The sequence below is a fragment of the Adiantum capillus-veneris genome, chromosome 18 (assembly GCF_014529385.1).
Source record: "Adiantum capillus-veneris isolate H3 chromosome 18, ASM1452938v2, whole genome shotgun sequence".
NCBI lineage: Eukaryota > Viridiplantae > Streptophyta > Polypodiopsida > Polypodiales > Pteridaceae > Adiantum > Adiantum capillus-veneris.
Genome location: NC_140948.1, coordinates 117,052,977 through 117,078,156, shown reverse-complemented (window position 1 = coordinate 117,078,156; position 25,180 = coordinate 117,052,977). Strand labels below are relative to the sequence as shown.

Here is a 25,180-nt window from a genome sequence, read left to right as displayed (position 1 = left end):
TTCCTTGCAAGAGCTTTTCCACGGCCCAAGCTCGTCCACAAAGAGAGAGAGAGAGAGAGAGAGAGAGAGAGAGAGAGAGAGAGAGAGAGAGAGAGAGAGAGAGAGAGAGAGAGAGAGAGAGAGAGAGAGAGAGAGAGAGAGAGATCATGCAACCTTCATGCATCACCATGCGAGACCTCCTTCTCCCCTCTTCCATAGCTCCCTTCTTCCACCTCGCTCTGATACCAATGTGAGAAAAAAGGGGACTAGACCGTGCTAATCTCCCCAGCCATGCTCTATATAGGCCCTTGGCCTGCTAAACATATAGACCCCATTGACTGCATGTCCGTCCTAGCCCTTGGCCCTGACTGGTCCTACCCTTGGCATGACAAAAGAGGCTAAGAAGAAAGAGATTTGTTTCATTACTAATGCTGGTTCCACTACAAATGGAGCTATTGTTGAGTCTTCTGTGAAAGGAGACTATGATGTTGATGTTGATGCAGAATGGGCTTTTAGTGCAGAGTGCACTTGTGATCCTAATGTCCATGATGCATGTTTGTCAGCTGATGCAAATTCTCAAGTGCGGCACTTTGATAGTGGTGCTACAAAGCACATTACCTCGAGCATTGTGACTTTTTTAACTCTCTCGAGGATGTCCCTCATGGCAATTCAATCACTTGTGAATTCCTCTTTGTCCACGTAGCGTTGGACATGGAGCCTCAATTTAAGGGAGTGACTGATGCTTCTTGCCCCTTGAAAGCACCATCAGCGGGTAGGACATCTCCCATCTCATAGGCCTGGATGCCTAGCTTGGTGGCCAACTCTGTGGATATGAAAGTGTGAGTAGAACCAGTGTCAAAGAGAATAAAAGCATCATGTTCTCTTACCTTTCCCAAGCATGGCATAGAGGAGATCCTTTGTGGTGAGCATCCTCTTCTTGGATTTCGACCAAGGTAGCTCTAGGAGGCTCATTTCGTGTATTCTTGTGGGGGCAAGCACAATAGGCATGCCCTTGCTCCCCACACTTGAAACAATGGTTATCTTTACGATAACGCTCAAGCTCTTTAGGAGAGAGTTTATTTTTGCCTTTATGAACTCCCTTCTCCTTAAATTTATGGTTGTTGGCGTTGGCTTTAGGAGAATTTTGGACTATGTCCTTCCCCTTAAGCTCATTATTGAAGTGCGCAAGCGAGAGCGTGTGTGAGTGTGTGCAGCAATGGAGAAGAGAGGAGAAGAGGAGACCTTGTGTTTGCAGGGGCTAAAACTCACTCTCTACATGTGAGCCCCCTTATTCTATTATGTACATAATGAATAAGTATAGTGGGCAGGCACCTGGCCTAACTGGCCACATGGGGCTTTACCCCAACAACCTCCCATGTAAAGGCCAATGTGGCCGTGAGAGAGAAAATAAAACCGTACAAAACCTGTACAAGGCCATCACAAGTATGACCTCAGTCAATGTCCACTGGCTCATTGAATCTGTGTGCATCCAGCTCTAATCATAGAGAAAGTATAGAGCGATCGACACCACTCCTCACCAAAGCAACACACATCCTGCAGGTATCTCATCATACGCTGCAAAGTGCCCCTATGCTCAAGCCCAACGTCAGTCACTACACGACTAATGGCTCCCACTGCAAATGCACCTACCGCAAATGCAATCTCAAGTCTCGAGACGAGTATCTCGTACATGAGACTCCCAAATGCTAATGCAATCCTAGAAATATCTGCTAATCTGACTATCTCAGAAAAATATGGCTCAGAACTCCACTCATGGAAATCACCCTGACACGCAAACTCCGATCCTTGGAATCCATCCTCGTGTCCATCGCATGTCACGTGCACACCAAGAGAATCTGTCTATCCTGAACCCTGTGTGGTAAGAGCAATGCCTAGCTCTAACTCACACACATCAGCCTCTGGCCTAAGCATATCCATGAATGACTGAATCACGGGTGAATCCTCAGCACTCAAGTCATCCATATCTGTCATCATATCCACAAATGACATGCTCTGCTGCACAACTATCTGCACAACTAGCTCAACATGCTCACAAACTGGAGCATCATGCAACCTATCTGCAAAGGAGATATGCCTCGTCTCTCTGCATGGTTGCGTACTCACAAAGACTGTGCCGTCTCGTACGTGACGTACTCGCATTGCGTGAATCATGCCAACACTAGCACCTCTCACTATGAGTAGCTGTCTACGATGCAATCTCAAAGTGTGCTCATTCAGCACTAGCATCCGCTGTCTCGTAACTGACTCACAGAGATCAAGCTCTACGTCAAACCTGGCACATGGCGTACATCTCGCAACACGTATGATGCACCACTCATCAACAACAATAGTTTGACATCTCCTGCACCAACTATGTCATGCACTCAACCATCAGCTAGACACACACGTCCAAAGCATACCACTAGCATATGTGCTAAACCACGCACGACTCGGCTTGACATGAAATCTAGCACTCACATCTATATCCAATGTGAAGGTAATGTGTCGTCAAAAACCGACATATGAAAGTCAAGAGTAAACATGGAAGCAAAGGCAACATCTCCGTCATGGGTAGCCACATACGCTACATTTGCTCCCACATCATCCAAAGTGATAGTATCCCTCTTGTGTTGTCTCCTGTGCTGTCTCATCCGTCGAAAACAACGCCTACGTACATGCCCTATATGACCACAATGCCAACACACATCTCTCTAGACTCATTTGTGCCAAAAGCATTGCACAATCTTTGCCATAACTCTCTAGTTGTACATGCATCCAAACCAATGCGATAGACAGACTCACCAAGGTGTAACATGGTCGTCGAACGTGCAAGCTCATTCAAGTCCTCCCACTCATCGTCAGTCATAGACTCTAGCCTAGCATCCATGCCCTGTAGTGGCAACACTTGGCCCAACTAAGTCAATGCATCATGTATACCTGCTTTCCAATGCTCAAAGTTTGAACCATCAAACTTTGTATAGAAAAGCACAAACCCTGACAATGTTGTACATGCCAAATCCATGGCGATAACCTATGACAAGACCAAGCACAAATCGATCAACTGACAATAGCCAAAGCCTGGCTAACTCATACACCAAGTACTGTCAAAATACAGCATAAGCTTGCATAAGCTGTCTAAGAGAAGTATTAGCAAATGTGGTGATCAATGTAATGAACAAGTGAGCAAAACCGCTCAAATGATGCCAAAACACCCTCTCTAATCCAAGAGTACTATGTGGTAATCGATGAAACTATCATCAACAATCTCCCTCCTAAAGAGATTACCACATATATGTTAAATGACATAATCTGGTGAGCAAACACTCTCACAATGCGATGCCAAAACACTATGGCAAAGAAATCACTGAGTGACAAATGCAATCAAAACACAATTGCAAACCATGCGCATAAACAAATAAACTTACAAGATAAATCCAGCAGAGCTGCAACAGTATTTGGCTATCTAACCATAATAACCATACATGTCATAAACATGCTCAAAACCATGAGAAAACCATGTGCAAAATCCGCACTCAAGCATACATGAGCTGCCCCAAAGTCTCAACTCCGTAAACTTGGAAAACAATCCTGTAATCCGAAACATAAAGTGCATCAACCACACTCTACAAGCGAGACATATACTAGCATAAACTTGGACGCAAACCAACCAAAATATGGTACAAATTGATGCTCAAAACAGTTGAAAATCAGCCCACATATGCCATTGCAAGGCGAAGAATATCATCCGCCGAAAAGTGCACATCATGTGCATCCACATGGAAATATAAACGAGCATCAAGCATGTACCAAATGTGTATCAAAGAGCATTCAAATCAGCTGAAAATTCAGCTCACAATTATGCTGAAAATGCTTGCAAATCCGGGCACTACACTCCTAAAATTTGCTTAATCGCACAAGTCAATGTACATAACCTATAATGAATCCACTCTCGAATCGTGAGAGTCCACAAGAATGCATATATCCACAAAGTGTTTTCAACATATGCGCATAAATTTGTTAAAAATCTCAACCCACACTCTCTTCACTGAGAGAAAAACATCAACGCGCAAAACAAGAGAATGAAAAATCTCAATCCGAGCTCTCCGAATGTAGCAAATCACCACAATAGGCATACATAATCTTCAACTTTTCGAATACCCTACAGCTGATCAGTCCATATCTCCCAAACCGTTCAGAATTTGCAGAAACTTCCTTCTGCAATAGACCACACGAAAACGGTTGGGAAGAGCGGGAATGGACCTGAAATGTGTTGTTTTTGCAGGTTAAAACAGATCTATAAAAATCTGCAGTTGTGTACACTAGACGTGCAGGCAGTTTGAGTGACGTATCTCAAAATTGGTGAAGATTTTGAGAAAACTTTCTTCTGCAAAGTTAAAGAGGACAAAAAATCTTATTAGATGGTTGGGAATCGGCTTGAATGAAGATGTTTTGATAGGTCAAAATAGATCTGCAAAAACATGCTGCAGTTTTTGCTGCTTCTCTGTCTGCTTCCCCGTTGAGCTCCAATGGTGCTCCCAACCCCTGAGCTCTGATACCAGTTGAAGTGCACAAGTGAGAGCGTGTGTAGAAATGGAGAAGAGAGGAGAAGAGGAGACCTTGTGTTTGCAGGGGCTAAAACTCACTCTCTACATGTGAGCCCCCTGATTCTATTATGTACATAATGAATAAGTATAGTGGGTGGGCACCTGACCTAGCCAGCCACATGAGGCTTTACCCCAATAATTATTACGGTCCTTGTTCTCCGTGGGCTTAAGATTTCTCTTAGCCCTTTGTTGGAAATTGATTCGTGAAGCCACCATGGTATGGTGTATGACCGCAGATATGGTGCGTGGCCTTTGGGAGTTAACATACTCCGTCTTATCTTCAGTTAGACCCACACAAAATTGTTGTTTTTTCTCTCCAAAATCCATGTTTTTGAAGATAGTGGCTTTGAGATGTAAGTCCCAAAACTTGTCTACATATTTGTGAATAGATTTGTAGGGAGAGAGCTTCAAGCTTCGCCATTCGATGAGTACTTTGTCTTTGGCATCGGTAGCCAAAACTGCTTCATGAGGGAAGCTCTTAAAGCTTTCCATGTTCCTGGAGCTTCACCGTTTGCCCGTAGGCTAGACCACCATTGCCTGGCGGACTTTTGAAAATGCATAGCTACATGGCATAGCTTAGAGGACTCCATGAAGCCCTCATCTCCAAACGCCGCATCTAATTGTTGAATGAAGGCCAAGACTTTGTCCGTAGCACCAAAGATGCCATCTTAGGTAAGGAAAGAGATGTTCTTTCCTCCCTCTTTGAACTTTTTGAGCTTGGGCGACCTCTTCCACGCGGTATAGGATTTCCTATGGCCTATTCCTTTTGGTGGTTCAAAAGTTGCACCGTCACTTTCTTCAGAGGAGGAAGAATTTGAGGAGGATGGAGAAGAGGGTGACCTCTTTCTCGCCTTTTTCTTCCTCCTTGTCTGCACCATCACTTTCTTTATAAGCGGAAGAGAATGAAGAAGATGGAGAAGAGGGCGACCTCTTTCTCGTCTTTTTCTTCTCTTGTTTTCTCTCGTCCCTCTTTGAATTATGGTGTGGAGAAGTGTGTGATGGTCTTCTCCGTTTAGGGGGTGATGGAGAGCATTTTGCCCACCGTCTTCGTGGAGCCATCTCCGTCGAGGTGGCAAGAGACTCACTTCTTTCTCGTTCTTTTTGTGGGGGCTCTACCACTTGAAACTTGAGTTTTCCTTTGGGAAGGAGATGCGTCGTCAAGTAGTAGATTTTTGAGCCCTTCATACGGATCCTCTTCTTCTTCCCTTATCGGAGAGAGACCTCTTTTGGAAGTCTCACAAGGAGGCTTCCTAGGCACTCTCTCTTCTTGGTGGGGAGTTTTGAGAATCCCATGAGCACGTAGCTGTCGTTGCGCTTCACTTTGGAGGGACTGATTGCCCATGGATTGTTGAAGCCTAGAAACAAGGTAGTTAACAAGCATAGGGGCATCATTAGTAGCCTGCTCATTAGCAAAATCAAAGCTATCAACATTAATTTCACTCTCTTTACTATTGCCATCAATTCTAACAACTTTTAGGTGAAACTTTTTAGGTGTACTTTGGCACTTCAAGCCCTGTTTAGAAAAGCACTCAAGCTCATGTACCCATGGCTCGAATATCATTAATTGCAAGGAATAGAAGAGAGGGTTTTTCAACACCAAAACAGTACCGGCTCCTGTCAAGCTTCTAATAGCTGAATGGTGGTTAAGCCATAGGCAAGCCCCGTAGGACTCCACTATTAAGACCATAGCTCTCGACGGTGATGCTGTTATCTGCACAAAACATGCGCACTGCAAGGTTGAAAAATCCCTATTCTAATTACTCAATTGCATACATCAAACTACCCACTGCAGATGCATATGGAATCTTATCCATTTCAGCCTGTTCTTCCTCAGACACAGGACAATCTTGTTTGCTAAGTTTCACATATGGTGGCAATGGAACACTCAATGCCTTTCCCTTCTCCATATTGAAACGTTGCAAAACCTTGTCAATATACTTTGTTTGAGATAACCAAATCAACTTCTTTGATCTGTCTCTCTCAATGCGCATACCAAGTATATGACTTGCCTCACCCATGTCTTTCATGTCAAACGATTTTTCCATCTTTGACTTCAAAGCTGAAATTTCTTCCAAGTGCTTGCCAGCAATCAACATGTCATCCACATACAAAATAAGGATCAGCCAACTGCCATCCTTAGCCTTCTTTGCATATAGACAGTGATCGAACTCACTACGTTTGTAGCCTTGAGAAAGCATAAACTTGTGGAACTTATGGTACCATGCCCTCGGTGATTGTTTTAAGCCATAAAGACTCTTTAACAACTGGAATACCAAATCTTCCTTGCCTTTCTCAACAAACCCTTATGGCTGTTGCATGTAAATTTCCACATCTAAATCACCATGCAAGAACGTTGTCTTGACATCCATTTGGTGCAATACCAAATCTAATATGGCAACCAATGCAAGAAAGAATCTCAATGTAGTCATCTTGACCACCGGAGAGAAGACTTCATCAAAGTCAATGCCTTGTTCTTGCTTAAAGCCCTTGGCAACAAGCCTTGCTTTGTACTTTGGCTAACTATCATGAGCGGTGATCTTATACCTGTAAACCCATTTACAAGGTAGAGCCTTTTTGCCCTGTGGTAATTTAACTAGCTTCCATGTCTGGTTTTTATGCAGAGCTGTCATCTCTGATTGCATGGCCAATTGCCAATTCCCGGAGTCCTTCATTTGCACTCCTTCCTTGTAACATGAAGGCTCATTGCAATCAGTCAACATGACATAGTTCATAGATGGAACAAACCTATCAGGAGGTCGCGTGATACGTCCAGATCTACGCACAATAGGTGGCTCAGGCTCAGCCACAACCTGTGGTTCCACTCTATCCTGTCCTTGCTCCTCTTGAACCCTGACATTTTGTCTTGCACGTGCAGGTCCATCTTCTTGGAAGACAACTCTTCTAATCTCCTCAACCCTCTCTGGTTTAGAATGATATTTGGCTTCATTAAAGTGAACATCATTGCTGCGGATAACCTTTCTGGATTCGGGATCCCAAAATCTGTACCCCATCTCACCAGAATTACCATAGCCTAGAAAGATGCACTTTCTACTCTTTGGCTCAAGTTTGTTCCTAAATTCCTTTGGAACATGAGTATATGCCTCACAGCCAAAGACTCTGAGATGCTTGTATGAGGGCATTTTGCCTTACCATACCATCTCTGCCACTGAATCCTTCTGCAAAACCTTGCTAGGAGATCTATTTATAAGATGAACACTTGTTGATACAGCTTCAGCCCAAAACCCATTTGGCAGTTGTGCATTAGACAACATACTTCTGACCTTCTCTTGTATGGTCCTATTCATCCTTTCAGCAACACCATTTTGAGGAGGATTGTAAGGAGCAGTAAGTTCACGTTTTATACCTTTTGACTCACAAAAGTCCTGAAAGGCCTTTGAAACATACTCTCCACCATTGTCAGTGCGTAAGCATTTAAGCTTCTTGCCACTCTGATTCTCCACAAGTGTCACAAACGTTTTGAAAACACTAAACGCTTCATCCTTGTGCTTGAGAAAGTAAACCCATACTTTCCTCGAGTAATCATCTATAAATGTCATAAAGTAAGAAGCTCCCCCTAGAGATAGGTTAGGCATAGGTCCACACAAATCACTATGAACAAGTGCCAACTGTGTATCTCTTCTACTGCTTCTATGCTTATGTGGCTGCTGTGTTTACTTACCATACAGACAATGTTCACAGAATTCAAAATCATTAAATGAAAAGCCAGGAAAATAACCAGAACGAGACAAGATTTCCATTCCCTTCTTGGACATATGTCCTAACCGGCTATGCCACAAAGAAACGTTCGGCTGCTCGGTTACATTGATTACATTTTTAGAGACATTTGATACATAAATCATGTAAAGTCCTCCAGACTTTACTCCATGTGCTACTGTCATAGAACTCTTGGATATCTTCCACATGTTCTGTCCAAAAGTGGTGACGTAGCCAGCATCATCAAGTAAACCTGTGCTGATCAAGCTCTTTGTAATTGCGGGAACATGTCTCACATTCTTCAGCGTGAAAGAAGAGCCATTTTGAAACTTCAATTGAACATCTCCAACACCTAAGATCTCACATGTCTGCCCATTGTCTAGCCGAACATGATCTTTAGTGGTCACATAAGAGGTAAACCACTCCTTGTTTGGAGACACATGAAGTGATGCCCCTGAGTCTATAATCCAGTCACTCAGTGGATTTCCATCAGATGCTGTAAGAAGAGCTGAGTCCATTGTATTCTTCAAGAAGTAGATGTCTCCTGACACTAGACTGTCATCCTCTGCAAGAGTGTTTGTCACATTTATTTCTTGAATCTTCACTGAGGACTTGTTCTTCTCACCATGGTCTTCAGCTTTCTCTTTGCCCTTTTTCTGCTTTCCATTCTCTGCAGTCTCTTTTCATGTGACCCTTCTTGCCACAATGGTAGCATTCTATGTCACTCTTGCCTTTAGCACTGCGGGACTTGCTACGAGACTGATTCCTCTTTCCACCTTTGTACTTTTCTTTGGTCCTTCCTATGACAACTAAGGCTGTTCCTTTGCCTTTGTCCATTGTCTTTCTATTGGTTTCTTCAGTAAGCAGACTTCCTTCTACACCTGCTATGTTCAAACCATCTGGAGGTGCAGAATTACTCAAAGCTGTGCGAAAAGTGTCCCAACTTTCCGGCAATGTGATCAACAGAAACATAGCTCTAACAGGTTCATCAAACTTGACACCTTGAGCTGACAATTGACTGTAGATTGTGTTGAATTCATTCAGATGATTGGACATAGGTGTCCCTTCTTTCATCTTCAAGTCAACAAGCTTCTTAAGCCAGTATACCTGTGAAGCTGCACTCTGCTTCTCATAAAGATCACTCAGCTTTAACCATGCTTGATAAGCCGACATCTTGTCTGCTACATTGAAGTAAACTCTTTCTGCCAAAGTCAGCATAATGGTAGAAAGTTCCAATTCATCCATTTCGCTCCATTCATCTTCGTCCATATCTTCTGGTTTTATCCCCTTGAGCTTTATAGGTTTTATCTGCTTCTTTTGTACCAACACATGACAAATCTGCTTCTTCCACAATGGGAAATTGGTTCCATCCAGCTTCTTGATATTGTAAAGAGCAGTGTCCTGTGATCCAACCATAGCTACGCTTCACAGTAGTTTACTTTCCTGGGAAAAATTCGGCAGAGTTTCCCCTATAAACTGACCTCTGAACCAATATCAACCTGTCAAATGAACCAAGAAAGCTTCAGATTCTGCACAAATTTCGGCAGAGTCTCCTTTGTAAAATGGCTCTGGTGTACTAAAAAACAGACAAAAAAACAGCTCAAAAAACCACTGTCTCTCTAACACTGTAAGCTGTGGGTAAACCTGTCCTGCACCTGTACTGTCTGTCACTGTCCTGTAAGCATAGACTGCGACAATGCCTCAACGGCAGTAAAGAAAAGATGCTCCCAACTGTCTAACTCACAGTCAATACATCCTAGCTGCCTATCTAAAGGTGCTCGAGGGATCGCTGCAAGACCTGTATCACTGAAAGGATCTCAACATTCGAGAATCCCCCAGCTCAATAAAACCTCACTCGACTCTCAACAAAGGCTGCAGTAAATATGACAGTACATAGACTTCCCACAAAGTCATACATCCACAAATTTCCCACTATATGCTGTAACCATTGCAGCGGTTGTTTGCTGCGTGACTCACAGCTAGCAAACCCTCAACAGACATACATAATCTCTGACAATACATCCCATGTGGAAGTACCTGCAATGTCAGGATGAAATCTAGAATATCAAGCAGCAAACACAAGCTACCTGATGAACTAGTGAATGTCGCCTACAGTCTGTGTGTAGATGCACCCGTGTCGTATGTGACACGCCTCCAAGAACTGTGAGCCGTCCTTCGATGTGTAGACAGCCACAAATCAACACTCTGGGAGTGCCGATATCCTCAGCACCTGCAGTCGTAGGCCAAAACCCCAAATTTGCAAAGTCAGATCTGTACTCGCTGAGACCACGTAGTCGAAAATGGCCTGCGCAGAACTTTGTCGAAGCCGAACGGTGGCCGAGATGACCTCAGAATGAAATTCTGAGAACACCAAGGCCTTCGAGCGGCCCACAAGATTTGGGGCCGTGTCTTCGCCTGTCAAATCTCACTCCAATCTGAGCAGGTGACTCTGGCTACCTGCAAATGCTGCCCCGAGCCTCGATCTGAGCTTTGGTACCAGTTGAAGGAGTACGAGCGGAAGTGTGACGCGAGAGAGAGTGCGAGAAGAAGAGCACGACAATATGGTGAACTCGCTCTACTGTAATGTGTAGAGCATAGTGAGTTCTTATTAGGTTTTTACAAAAGAATATGTGTACATACCTGGCAGCCCGCCCACTTACCTGGGCGACCACATTGGGCTTTATACCCCAACAGTTTTGACACGCGAGTGTCCACAAGTGGTTTTTGTTTCATGTTCAATAGTTCATGTATTTCATGGTTAAGCAAGAAGAAACCTATTATGGCCACTTCCAGTTGTGAGGCTGAGTACAGGGCAGTCTTCATAGCTTACGGTTGAGTGTGTATGGCTCAGACGCCTTATGACTTATTTGGGTTTTGGACAGGACACTGCCAATACTATCTACACTGATAGTCAAAGCGCATTGGTAGTTGCGAGGAACCCAGTTTTTCATGCTCGCACAAAGCACATTGAGGTGCATTACCACTATGTTATGGAGAGGCTCTTAGCAGGAGAGATCAGCTTGGCTTATGTGCCAACACGGGACAACCTTGCATATCTTTTCACAGAGGCATTGCCTCGTGAGAAGTTTGAAGCTTTTCACAAAGCTTTGGGATTACTTCCCTTTGTGGATTGATCATGTCCTTAGGGCATGGCACTTCCCTATACTCTAGGTGCCAGCTCTCGTTCACCGCATCACTTCTAGGGGGGATTTGTTACCATATACATGTGGTAGTGACACTCTAGGGCTATCTTATCGTTCCATTGCACACTAAGTAATGTTGGGATTAAAGCCCAAGTGGCCTCTTATGCGGATATGGCCGGCCGCCCGCCTAATTCACTTACCTCTAACTCTTTGTATATACTAACATATTCTTTGTGAATACTAAGGATTTTGGGAGATAACCCTTCTAACATCTCTCTGCGTACTGTACTGTGTAAGCTCACTGTGTGTGTGTGAGAGAGAGAGTCGACCCACGCTCCGCTCCGCGACTTCAATTGGTATCAGAGCCTTGGTTCAGTGCGGATTTGCGCAATCGCGCGCGCGCGCACTTTTCCGGCAGATTCTGGATCCGGAGTTCGAAAATTCACACTCGGCGTTCCGGGAGCGTTTCCATCAGGCGACCTGGGGTTTTACCCCCCTTTCGAAGCCGTTTATGCCCTCAGAATTTCGTTCTGAGCACTACAGCAGAAGATAGATTTCAGCCGCAAAGAAATCCGTCTTGTGTAGATTGGCAAGCAGGAGGTGGTCGACATCAATATCGACATCGACATACATCACTTATTCGTCTTCAGAGCATCATCTATAGACCAGGTACACATATATATCATCAGATATATATATTGCAGTCTGCATTGCTACTTCTTGTGCTTGCCAGGTTCCAGGGGAGGTGTGGCCATACGACGGCTTGACACCACTGGCATGTATTGCAGATTGATGTACTGTGATTGTGGGTCTGCTAGTTGTGAGTCACGCTAGCAGACAGACCGCCGCAGCGGTCATAGGACAGTGATTGGTCTATTATAGGATGTATGCTAGTTCTGGGCAGTTTGCTGAGCCATCTGAGAGGGTCGTGTGTGAGGTTTTTTGAAGCCAAGCACTGGGGGCTGGGTTACCCAGTGTGAGGTGGATTAGGTTGCTGGAGTTCCCCTCTACACGCATCCTCTTCGGCGACTTTTATCCCTTAGGATGTATGACTTTGTGTAGACACTGGATTGCATCTTATGCGTCAGGCCGTTGAGGCATTGTTCAGGGTTCAGTCTTGAGACAGATACAGGTTCTGTCATCGCCCAGAGAGGAGACAGTGTATGCTTACAGGACAGCATATTACAGGGATTTTTTAGATTTGTCATTGGTCAGCTATTTATGATCGTTTCTTGAGCTATCTTTTGGTTCCCAGAGCTCAGTTTACAGGGGAGACTCTGTCAAAAATTTTCAAAAATACTGACAGTTCCTGAGGAGAGGTGTTCAGCTTGTTGATTATAGCTTGTTTACTGTGTACAGAGGCCAGTTTACAGGGGAAACTCTGCCGGATTTTTCTCAGGAGTAAACAGTTTGGCAGATATGGCATCTTCTCACAGTGAGACTCTTTACAACATAAAGAAGCTGGATGGCACAAACTTTCCATTCTAGGAGAAGCAGATTTGGCAGGTTTTGGTGCAGAAAAAACAAGTGAAGCCACTGAAGCTCAAAGGGGAGAGACCAGAATTTATGGCTCAAGATGAGTGGGAAGAGCTTGACGAGTTAGCTTGTTCCACAATCATGCTGACACTGCCAGAAAATGTTTACTTCAACGTAGCAGAAGAGACTACAGCGTATGGCGTATGGCAAAAGCTATGTGATATGTACGAGAAACAAAGTGCTGCTTCTCAGATTTACTGGCTCAAGAAATTGGTGGATTTGAAGATGAAGGAAGGGACAGCCATGTCAAATCATCTGAATGAATTTCACTCAATTTTCAGCCAGTTAACAGCACAAGAGATAGTCTTTCCAGATTCAGTGAAGGCTATGTTTCTCTTAATCACTTTGCCAGACAGTTGGGATACTTTTCGTACAGCGTTAAGTAATTCTGTCGCGCCAGAAGGTCTTACAAGTGCCAATGTAGAAGGCAGCTTGCTCACAGAGGAAGTGAACAGGAAGAACATTGACAAAGGCAAAGGCAATAGTGCTTTGGTCGTTCGAGGGAGACAACAGTTTAAAGAGAAGAAGGGTAAGAAGGCACAAAATCGAAGTAAGTCTCGTGATTCGAAGTCAAAGGATGACATAGAATGCTACCATTGTGGCAAGAAGGGTCACATGAAGCGAGACTGTACGAAGTGGAAACAAGAAAAAGGCAAAACAAAGAGTTTTGAGCAAGATGAAAAGAAGAGTTCAGTGAAGATTGAAGAGGTGAATGTCACAGGATCTGGTTCAGACAGTGATTCTGGTATAACAGCTGGTGACATCTTCCTTACAAGCAATCTTGATTCTGTTTTCTTGACTGCAGAGGATGGACATGCTATGAGTGATTGGATTATCGACTCAGGGGCATCTTTACATGTTTCTCCGCACAAAGAGTGGTTTACATCATATGTGGCTACTAAAGACTATGTCAGACTTGGCAATGAGCAGGTTTGTGACATACTTGGAGTGGGAGATGTGCAGTTGAAGTTTCAGAATGGCTCTTCTTTATGGCTCAAGAATGTCAGACATGTTCCAGCAATCCGAAAGAGCTTGATTAGTACAGGGAAGTTGGATGATGCGGGTTATGTGACAGTTTTTGGGAACAGCGCTTGGAAGATCTCCAAAGGTTCGATGACTGTAGCACATGGCAGCAAGTCAGGAACTCTGTACACTTTACATGTTTCAGAGGTTAAAAACCATGTAATTAATGTGATTGAGCAGCCAAGTGTGTCACTGTGGCATCGTAGGTTGGGACATATGTCAAAAAGAGGAATGGAAATACTTTCTCATTATGGTTATTTGCCTGGCTTTTCATTTCAAGATTTCGAGTTTTGTGAGCATTGTGTTTATGGTAAGCAAACACAGGAACCGCACAGATCAAAGAGGAATCGTAGGGACGAACGGTTAGCTCTTGTACACAGTGACCTATGCGGACCAATGCCTAGTTTGTCACTAGGGGGAGCAGCGTACTTTTGTACATTCATAGATGACTATTCTCGCAAAGTATGGGTTTACTTCTTGAAGCACAAGGATGAGGTGCTCAAGGTCTTTAAGACATTCTTGCAGCTGGTGGAGAATCAGAGTGGTCAAAAGCTGAAGTGCTTGAGAACTGACAATGGTGGAGAGTACGTTTCCAAAGCTTTTCAAGACTTTTGTCAAGAAAAAGGGATTAAGCGGGAACTTACTGCACCATATAATCCTTCACAGAATGGGGTTGCAGAACGTATGAATAGGACCATACAAGAGAAGGTCAGAAGCATGTTGTCAAATGCTGAGTTGCCTGATGGATTTTGGGCGGAAGCAGTGGCTACAGCAGTCCATTTGATCAACAGGTCTCCTAGTAGGGTTCTGGATAAGAGTGCAGTGGCCGAGATGCTATGGACAGGCAAGGCACCTTCGTATAAGCATCTCAGAGTCTTTGGTTGTGAAGCTTATAGCCATATTCCTAAGGAGTTCAGAAATAAGTTAGAACCAAAGAGCAAGAAGTGTATATTTCTTGGCTACGGAGAATCGGGCGAGATGGGTTACCGGCTTTGGGATCCTGAGTCCAGAAAGCTTATTCGTAGCAATGATGTGCATTTCAATGAAGCCAAGTTTCACGCTAAGCCAGAGAAGACAGAGGAGATCAGAAGAGTTGTCTTCAGGGAAGATGGACCTAGTGCTAGCACATCAAGACAGCATGGTCAGGCTCAGGAACAGCCTATAGTGGCTAGAGAGGCAGAATCAGTTGTGGTGAGACGTTCTGAGCGTGTCTCCAAACCACCTGATCGTTATGTGCCATCTCTAAATTATGTCATGCTCACAGATTGCGGAGAACCATCTTGTTACAAGGAAGCATTACAAGTGGTTGACTCGAAAAAATGGCAGTTGGCCATGCAGTCAGAGATGACAGCTCTGCATAAAAACCAGACATGGAAGTTGGTTAAATTACCACAGGGCAAAAAGGCTCTACCTTGTAAATGGGTTTACAGGTATAAGATCACCGCTCATGATAGTCAGCCAAAGTACAAAGCAAGGCTTGTTGCCAAGGGCTTTAAGCAAGAACAAGGCATTGACTTTGATGAAGTCTTCTCTCCAGTGGTCAAGATGACTACATTGAGATGCTTTCTTGCATTGGTTGCTATATTGGATTTGGTGTTGCACCAAATGGATGTCAAGACAGCGTTCTTGCATGGTGATTTAGATGTGGAAATTTACATGCAGCAGCCAGAAGGGTTTGTTGAGAAAGGCATGGAACATTTGGTATGCCAGTTGTTAAAGAGTCTTTATGGCTTAAAACAATCACCGAGGGCATGGTACCATAAGTTCCACCAGTTTATGCTTTCTCAAGGCTACAAACGTAGTGAGTTCGATCACTGTCTATATACAAAGAAGGCTAAGGATGGCAGTTGGCTGATCCTTATTTTGTATGTGGATGACATGTTGATTGCTAGCAAACACTTGGAAGAAATTTCAGCTTTGAAGTCAAAGATGGCAAAATCGTTTGACATGAAAGACATGGGTGAGGCAAGTCATATACTTGGTATGCGCATTGAGAGAGACAGATCAAAGAAGTTGATTTGGTTATCTCAAACAGAGTATATTGACAAGGTTTTGCAACGTTTCAATATGGAGAAGGGAAAGGCATTGAGTGTTCCATTGCCACCATATGTGAAACTTAGCAAACAAGATTGTCCTGTGTCTGAGGAAGAAAAGGCTGAAATGGATAAGATTCCATATGCGTCTGCAGTGGGTAGTTTGATGTATGCAATGATTGCTACACGTCCGGATATTGCATTTGCAGTGGGAGTGGTTAGCAGATATATGTCAAATCCCGGCAAGAAACATTGGGAGGCAGTGAAAGGTATCATGAGATACTTAAAACATACAAAGAGTATGCGCATATGCTATGGTAGTCAGGATTTGAGTGTCAGAGGATACACTGACTCAGATTATGCAGGAGACTTGGATAAGAGGAGATCTACATCAGGCTATGTCTTTACATTGGCTGGAGGTGCCATATCATGGCGATCTCGATTACAAGATTGTGTTACGCAGTCTACTACAGAAGCTGAGTATGTTGCAGCAAATGAGGCATGCAAAGAAGCTATTTGGCTTGGTAGATTGGTTGCAGACTTGGGAATCAATGCAGATATGCCAGAGTTATATTGTGATAGTCAAAGTGCTATACAATTGGCAAAGAATCCAGTGTTCCATTCGAAGACTAAGCATATTGATGTGAAGTATCACTTCATTAGGGAAGTACTTGAAGACAAGCAGATACAACTGCTGAAGATCCACACCAAGGACAATCCTGCTGATCTACTCACAAAGGGACTTCCAGGAGAGGGCTTTGTGCATTGTCGTGAGTTATTGGGCATTGGATAGATGGCAGCCATGTAAATCTTTGTACATTTATGTTCATAGATTTACAGTTACTTAAAGTGCCACATTGGACTTTAAGTGGGAGGTTGTTGGGATTAAAGCCCAAGTGGCCTCTTATGCGGATATGGCCGGCCGCCCGCCTAATTCACTTACCTCTAACTCTTTGTATATACAAACATATTCTTTGTGAATACTAAGGATTTTGGGAGATAACCCTTCTAACATCTCTCTGCGTACTGTACTGTGTAAGCTCACTGTGTGTGTGTGAGAGAGAGAGTCGACCCACGCTCCGCTCCGCGACTTCAAGTAATACACTCTCTGTTGTGTGGCTTGAGCTTCCTTTGTCTTCTCCAAGCTGTGTGTGTTTTCCTGCAAACCTTATTCCAACACCAAACACAAACCTAAGGACTAGCTCGAAGGGATGTGCACCCATATTTTGTACATTTTTCTTTCTTGTGCAATTTTGCTGCGGTCATGGTTAGAAAAGTGACCAAACTATGATCTATTCTACTTGCAGGCTTGAACACATTCAAAACTTTAAGTTTTCTTTTAACCACATTTTGGCACTTTACTTGTAGCCCAAATCATTTTTTGGTGATCTACTACCTAATGCCATACATTGAACACAAGGTTATCACTAAATAAAATTCACAATTCGCCTTGGCTAGTGCCTTCAGCCCAACAAGGCCACCTTTCTAGAGATTTGTAACAAAGGAGCAATCGAGTTTAGATTGCAATGAGTCACATCACATCGCTTCCATATCCATCTCACACCTTTTCCATATTTATTTCACACCTTTTCCATAGTCTTTCCATTCACGCTTGTGGGAAAAATAAACCAATACAAAAATTGATGCAAATATTCAACGAATCATGTTCAACTACATGGTTGAAAGTTACTTGCAATGGAAAGCCTAGCTTGTGAGGTTAAGAGATCAAAGGCTCCAATGCGTTTCACGCAAACAAAATGCATGAAAGAGTTTTGTTTATGAGGGGGTGAGGGACCAGGGCATGTTTTGTTAGGTGGGCCCAAAGCTTTGCACTTTTTCTTTTCAAGGAATCGCCTTGCGCCACAATAGCCGCATGCTCTTGCACACGATTTCTTGCGCAACCTAAATACTACCATGCATGAAGTTATACTAGCAATTGAGCCAGGTCTCTCCTACACAACTGAAGAACATAAGAGGGGGTTCAAACTTCACATAGGACTCAGGAGAGCGTTGTGCTTGTCCATTTTGGCAGAGTCACGTGTCCTTTCCCGTGCAATTACCTACGTTAAAAAAAAAAAGGACACCGGGTCTGAGGCTGGCCCGCATGCAAACCGGCCTGGGCTTTTCTGCTTTTACTGCAAAGGTGAGAAACACCGTAAAAGCAACGTGTAGCTCCCCTGTAGCCTCGATTTTACTTGCAGCGAGCTTGCAATGGCACCTTCCGAGACAGTAGGATTCATAAGCGATGGCTCTCTCGGCTGCCTCCTGGCTAATAAGCTCTCTCAATGCGGCTTTCACGTTCGGCTTTGTAGTGTAATGCTTTGAACGTGGAGAGAGAGAGAGAGAGAGAGAGAGAGAGAGGTGATGTTTGCAACATGGAGTGCCATTGTATTTGCTTCGCTGTATTTTGGTCACCAAATTTTGCTCAATTCTGGTTTTGCAGACCACAGCAGTGCCGGAAGCTGATCATAAGGATTCAAATCTTTCGCTTTGTAACAGCCCCAAGGAGGCAACTCAAGGTATGCCGTTTTGTTTTCTTGTTCTAGAATTGCAAACAACTATGCTTACAGATTTGTAGGATGGTCATGTACAATAGGCAAGACTGATCTTGTTGAAGGAGGAGCGTATGTGTCTGAGAAAATTCACTAATGTTTGATCTTTCAATTGCATGGCAATTTGATGTTGAGATGTCCAAAGAAATCCTGTACATAGCGGTGTTGTAAGAATGGGATGAAATGACAATAGAGAGAAAACTAGCTTCGTAGATTTTTACAAAAAAAAGAGTACATGTTCCCATTGCATAGAAATTTGTGAGAGATGGTAGATGACCTCGCAGCTGAGGTAGGCTTGTGCCACATGGGCTGGATTTTTATGAGTTGTGTTTAAAAGAAAATCATCATCGGAATAGCAAAAGTAAGCAGCACCTTCTTCTTCTTCTTCTTTTTCTATGACACAATAGTTCTTATATGCTGGATTTCTACATACATAGTGCTCCTTGTCCTCCATCCCACGTCCACATACCCTGCATGTCTTTAAATCTTTGTGAATATGTGCTGCGTGCCCAACCTCAAGCTTTAGTTTGTGAGATGAGACTCTGAGCTGTCCAATCGCCACTCTAGCACTATGTGGCGTATATGTGTCCATATATCTTGGTCATTGAATGGAGCCATCCTCTAGAATAGTATGAGAGCCTGTCTTGTGGTGGTTCTCTCAATCTTTGAACTGTTTGAATGAAAGCCTCCACTAATATGGGTCTGATAATTTCATGTGGGATGGTGGGTTTGCTGCGGATGATGGGGGAGATCATCATGAATTGTGGCCTCTCAATGTGTGTCCTCCATGAAGTTGTAAGTCCAAATGCCCAAATTGCTGATGCATACATCATGGCAGGGGTAACTAGGGTGTCAAAGACTCAAATAGCCACCCCTTTGTGCGGGGCTCGTGAAAGTGTGCCTAGTGGCAATGACGCTCTAGCATCGCTAGTGCAACATACCCTCTAGTGTGTGTGGCGACGCTCGCCATTGATATTTCTTTTCATCTTTATGTGTTGATGGTGTTAAGGTGGTTCAGGCTTCTAAGAAGCCTCTTCCTTTTTTATTTCTCAGAAGAAATTTGAAGTGTTAAAATAACCGTATTCATTGTCCCGTGCCCAAGAAAATTCCAAGGTATGTTTTAGCATCATATATTTTGTTCTATAGGGTATAGTACAAACAATACAGTGCTAAAACATACCATATATTGCACAATAAATATGGTGTCTTAAACACTTAAAATTCCTTTTGGCAATAAATAAAGGCTGTTCTTTCGTACAAGACAATAATGCTTTTCGAGAAAAAGAATAATCTTTTGTTCATTGGATCTTTATACCCTCATTATTCTGCACCTACCATTTGACGGCTAAAAAGTGGTGTTGTGAAACTTTATTTTATTTTTTGACCTGTCTCTTGTTCACACAATAATAGTGGAAAATAATTATCTCTAACAATATCTCAGACTCTATAAATCTATAATGGAAATGGAAAATAATTTTCTTTAACAATATCTCAGACTCTATAGATTTATAATGGATAATGGAAATTGAATGGACTGTAGGAGGCTAGGAGCCACTGAATTTGCAGTTCTTTTTATTGTATAGGTGCATCCGTTATTTGTTTGGCTGTTAGGGACCTGCAGCAGTTTGAGGCGGCTCTTGTCGGTGCTCTCTCAGGCAGGTCACTGTTTCAGAAATGGTTATTATCTAGTTTTCCAATAGAGCTTTTGTTTTTTGATCATTTAACATATGATCAGTTTTATGTTGCAGTCATTGTGGAGGGGACTATCATTGTTTTATCTGGAGCAGTTCTACCCTCTTATCTTGTGAAGCTTGATAAAAGGCTTACAGGCATGTTTATGCTAAATACGTAATCAAGTAAACTGTTTCTTCACCTGTTAATTGAGCAAGCTGGACGGTTGGAATGACATGTTTTCTTCTATTTCCACTTATGAACACCAAAAGATGGTTTATGAGAAGACAAAATCATATCTAAGACTTTAAATTTTCTGTGCTCAAAACTGCCATGATCCTAAACAGAAGAGAAAAGAGGGCTACTGCTGGTGGATTTCTACGCATCTGTGGGTTCAGATTCGAAGCTGAAGGTAAGTTATAAATTTGCTGCATGCTGTATTGCATCTCTTAGTAGAACATTCAAATGTCAAGGTCTTCTCCTTGCCCCTTTCCAGATATTGGCATCTGGCAATGAAAAAGCGCTTGAAAAGACACAGCCTGTACTGTCAGGTAATACTTCTTCTTTACTGATTTAAAGAAAGGAAACTCTGTAGTATAAGGTTATCAATTGGAAAGGCGGAAATTCTAGGATATGGCACTCTGAAGGTCATCAGATGCACGATGTCCATGTTGTCGACGACATGAGGAGGAGATTGATGCACGTGCTTTGGTTCTGTCCTTCCTCTTGGGCATTACTTTCTCTAATTTCGAGTTGCCTTTGTGTCAGATTCCCTTCTCTTTGCTTTGGGAAGTGGTTCTAACTGTTTGCCATGCTGTCCTATCCTTGTATGGATGCTACCATCTTCTTCACCTGGGTCAATTATTGGGATTTGTGGTCTATTGGGAATTTTAGGATTGATCTTTTGTTCCTTCAAACACCAAAAGACCTTTTCACTTTTTTCGGTTGACTGTCGTTACACTTCTCATATACCATTTGAGACATCTCTCAGCAGACACTAGAGCTGTTTTTTGACAGCTTTTGGTTCATTGCCTTGACCCTTTCCTTCATGGTTTGAGTGCAGGATTTTACTCTGTATATTATTTTCTTTGTGAGTTTTCCCTCATCTTGAGATTCACCACCAGCGATATAAGTATTACCCAATTTTTTTTTTTGTGGGGTGTAATGCGTACGTGTGTGTGTGTGTGTGTGTGTGTGTGTGTGTGTGTGTGTGTGTGAGGGGAGCATATGCGATACCTATCTCCACCCAATACTTAGCTCTGGAGACGGTAATATTCATGTCATACTTTATAGTCAATATTACAAATGATAGGGGACTGATGATTATATCGTCCTCTTTTTTGTTGTTATGGGTATTATGAGTCATGCCTAATCCTTTATGAGTGTCCAATATTGATGTAGTAAGAGACTTGCCTACATATGTAAAGATAACTAAATGGGTGGTGCAATTGTGCAATGGCCTGCTAGAAATTGTTGAAAACTGATAAAATGAAACCAATCGCAAAAGTGCTTTGCATTTTAAAATAATTGCAATTTCTTTGAAAGGGAACATGCTTGCATCTTTATGTATTTCCTCTTTTATTTGAATAATTAATTAACAATATATTGTGTTTTTCACCAACAGCCATGTGTGATGACTTGGTCCTAGTTAAAGGGGATCTAGGTGGAGCCAGGTATGTATATGCCATGTGCCTTTCATGCAACAAACTTTATCTTTTAGTCTTTGAGTATGGTCCTTTGCTCATTGAGACTAGAAGATAAGTACCACACTTTTTGAAAAATGTTGCACATCACATGCAATTAAGGGTTATCAAGAAGTTCCCTCTACTTATATTTTGTGTCTTTAAAGTGGTTCTTTTTTGAGAAACTTACATGGGTTTTCAACAGTATTATCAAAATTTTCTCTTGTAAATGTGTTCTTACCAATTTTGAGCTTTTCTAACATAAACCCTTTTCCTAATCACCTTAGATACACTTAAATATTTTAAGAGGAAATTCCTAATCAAATTTTGATCTTCAAAAGAGGAAAAAATTTATGTCTTGTTGCTGCATTTTGAGGCTTATAATGTATACATATGCCAATAAAAACTTGCCTGCCTCTCGTCAAACAATCAACAAACAAAAATAGCTCTTTAGTAGGGGTTCTTGATTTTCTAGACAAATTGTGAGTGAAAGCACTCAGCAGTAAAAAGTTTGTGTTCCACGTTTTGTTAGGTAAAAAAATTGCATATGGGCTACAATTCTCTATGGATGCTAGAGACCAGATAATTAATACTGAAAGAATCATCCTTTACAAAAGACACATTTACACTCTAATCTATTCCACTGAATGGGCGGTGGCTTGTACTTGCTAACTTGGAACTTAGCTACTTGAACTTCATGTCTTAGGTTGATAATCAAGATTTTCGTCTTTGGTACATGGCATCAAACTTCTTTTATACTCTTCAAAGAGTGAATGAGCTGGCAAGTGGCATGCCAAGTGAAGACACCCTTATAATAAGGTAGAGACATTTCAGTCATAGTCATTTAATCTACTGTTTTTTCCCTTCAAGCCTTGAGGGAAATTGGAATGAGGCAATGAGATTATTCAAGCCTTGAGGCGGTCAGGTCTGAGGGATGCTGCACCGACACCCACCTTGTTACCAATCGTTTCGCAATTTTATTTTCATATTGCTGACATTGCTGGTAAGCATAATCACGACAACCAAGAGTTAATGCGGTGTCTATAGCAAGTCACAATGATCTATCTTTTATGATAGACGAGTATGCTACTGACCCCGACTTTAGAGACATAATGTTAGCCCTTGCATTAAGGAAGAAAGAAGAACCATTCACCTTGCAGGATGGTTATCTTCTCCATGGCAATAGGCTATGTGTTACCCACTCCCTTCGTGAGAAAGTCATGTATGAATCCCATGTGTCTCCCTATGAAACTGGACATACAAGAGTATGTGTGGTATGCCAAAAGACAAAGTATGATAAAGGGAAGCAGCCTGGATTACTCCAGCCATTGCCAATCTCTAATTCACCATGGGAGAGTATATCCATGGATTTTATCTTTGGATTACCCAAGTCTATTCATGGTATTACGGGAATATAGACAATAGTCGACAGGTTTAGCAAGCAAGCACACTTTATTCCTGTCAAAAAGACTATTAAGGCACACCAAATGGCAACCCTCTTCATATCTCAGATTTTCAAATACCATGGATTGCCAACATGCATCGTGTCAGATAGAGATCCTAAAACGATCAGAAATATCTGGAAAGGTCTCTTTGAAAATCTAGGTATAAGATTGAATTTCTCTTCGGCCTATCACCCACAAACGGATAGCCAAAGTGAGATAGCCAATCTTACTATTCTCGATCTACTAAAGACTTATGCTACAGAAGTAGATTAACGCTCACAATGGGAGAAGTACTTACCCCTTGTAGAGTATGCGTACAATAATACTGTTAATACTACTACGGGAAAGGCACCTTTTGAGATCATAGAGGGAAGACCTAAATGTCCCTTGCTACTTAAAGTACATGGGAAGATCTTCGCTGCTGATGAGTATAGCCATGACCTCCAAGAATCTTTCCAAAAGATTAAGGAGGCTATATCCATCTCTCAACAAAGACAAAAAGTGTTGCTGATAATCACAAAAGGGACTTAACGTTCAAGAAAAATGATTGGGTCTTACAGGATAAAAAACAGTTTCAAAACCTTAAAACACTGTAAAAGACTACTGAACCCTAAAAACGAAAAACAAAAGTGTCAAAACCCTAAAAAATAGCAAAATAGTGGTGGCGAAACCCTTAAAACAGTGAGAGAGAGGGGTCCAAACTTATGATGTGGGTATATATATATATGTGTGTGTGTGTGTGTGTGAGAGAGAGAGAGAGAGAGAGAGAGAGAGAGAGAGAGAGAGAAATGAAACGAAATTTATATTAAAACGTCTTCAAAAGGCCAAAATGACCCATGAGACCAAACTGATACAATCCTTGTGGATCTAATCCAATTGCTGGGTACAAAAATAAAATGAAGTAAAGTGAAAGACTAAAGACTAAAATCATCATCATCATCGTCAATGCCCGGCATTGGGCGTTGTTTGAGAAAGTATTGCAATTGTCGTTGAAGAGCTTCGTCAATGTCCACCTCTGTAAATAATTGTATTGGGCGTCTCCCATATCGTGCTAGAATAGTCCTGATCCTTTGGTGAAGCCTCCGTCGATGTCGTGGTCGCCCTCGTAGATGTGGGCGCCTAGCTCTCCTGAGCTCAGTGGCTCTGTTCACTAATATACCTTGGGTATAAGTGGGTTATGAACTCTGTTGTGAGGCATGTTCATCTGGCTGCTGAGTCCCTGATCTAAAGAAGTGAGTGATCTCCCTCTGTAAATGTCTCCCACTGCTTGGTCTCCTCAAGTGACTCTCCCTGTGTCTGCGTAGCTCTAGCAAAAACAACCCGAGGCATCTTTGATCCTGATATCTCATGACTCTAGCAAGCGGTCCAAAGCCCTCTGTGAACAGACAGTGTAAGCGGCCTCGTATCTCCTAGTATACCGGACAGTGTGACATGAAACGTTTCGTGGTTTCGGTCGTTTCGGGGTTTCGGTCGTTTCGGGGTTTCGAGGTTTTGAAACGTTTCGTTTCATAGCGTCAAAAACATGAAACAGGCTTCATAAACGACATTAAATTATATATTAATAAAATATGATAAATATGTATACACATGACTCTAGACTTCAATGTCCACGAGAGAGAGAGAGAGAGAGAGAGAGAGAGAGAGAGAGAGAGAGAGAGAGAGAGAGAGAGAGAGACGTTCTCACTGCTTAGAAGCGACTTCAAGCGAGCACGATTAAAGAGATGTTTAGTATTGATGAAAGTTAAAACACAACCACTAGTTTCATGAATCATAACTGATGCATCATTGATTCATTTAG

The 25,180-nt window shown here is 42.5% G+C and overlaps 1 protein-coding gene across 4 annotated transcripts in view; it reads left to right on the top strand.

Moving 5' to 3' along the window:
- The first annotated feature begins 18,098 nt into the window (after nucleotides 1-18,098).
- The window catches only part of LOC147436264 (ketose-bisphosphate aldolase class-II family protein), a 221,722-nt gene continuing 214,640 nt past the window's right edge, over nucleotides 18,099-25,180 (top strand). For 2 of the 4 annotated variants that reach the window (XM_086489194.1, XM_086489193.1), the window contains exons 1-7: nucleotides 18,187-18,345; nucleotides 18,476-18,551; nucleotides 20,168-20,239; nucleotides 20,333-20,413; nucleotides 20,603-20,667; nucleotides 20,752-20,806; nucleotides 21,880-21,928. In XM_086489194.1, the coding sequence (XP_086345320.1) occupies nucleotides 18,244-18,345; nucleotides 18,476-18,551; nucleotides 20,168-20,239; nucleotides 20,333-20,413; nucleotides 20,603-20,667; nucleotides 20,752-20,806; nucleotides 21,880-21,928 (500 nt within the window). In that variant the 5' untranslated portion in view covers nucleotides 18,187-18,243. The other 2 variants (XM_086489196.1, XM_086489195.1) reach the window with 2 other exon arrangements.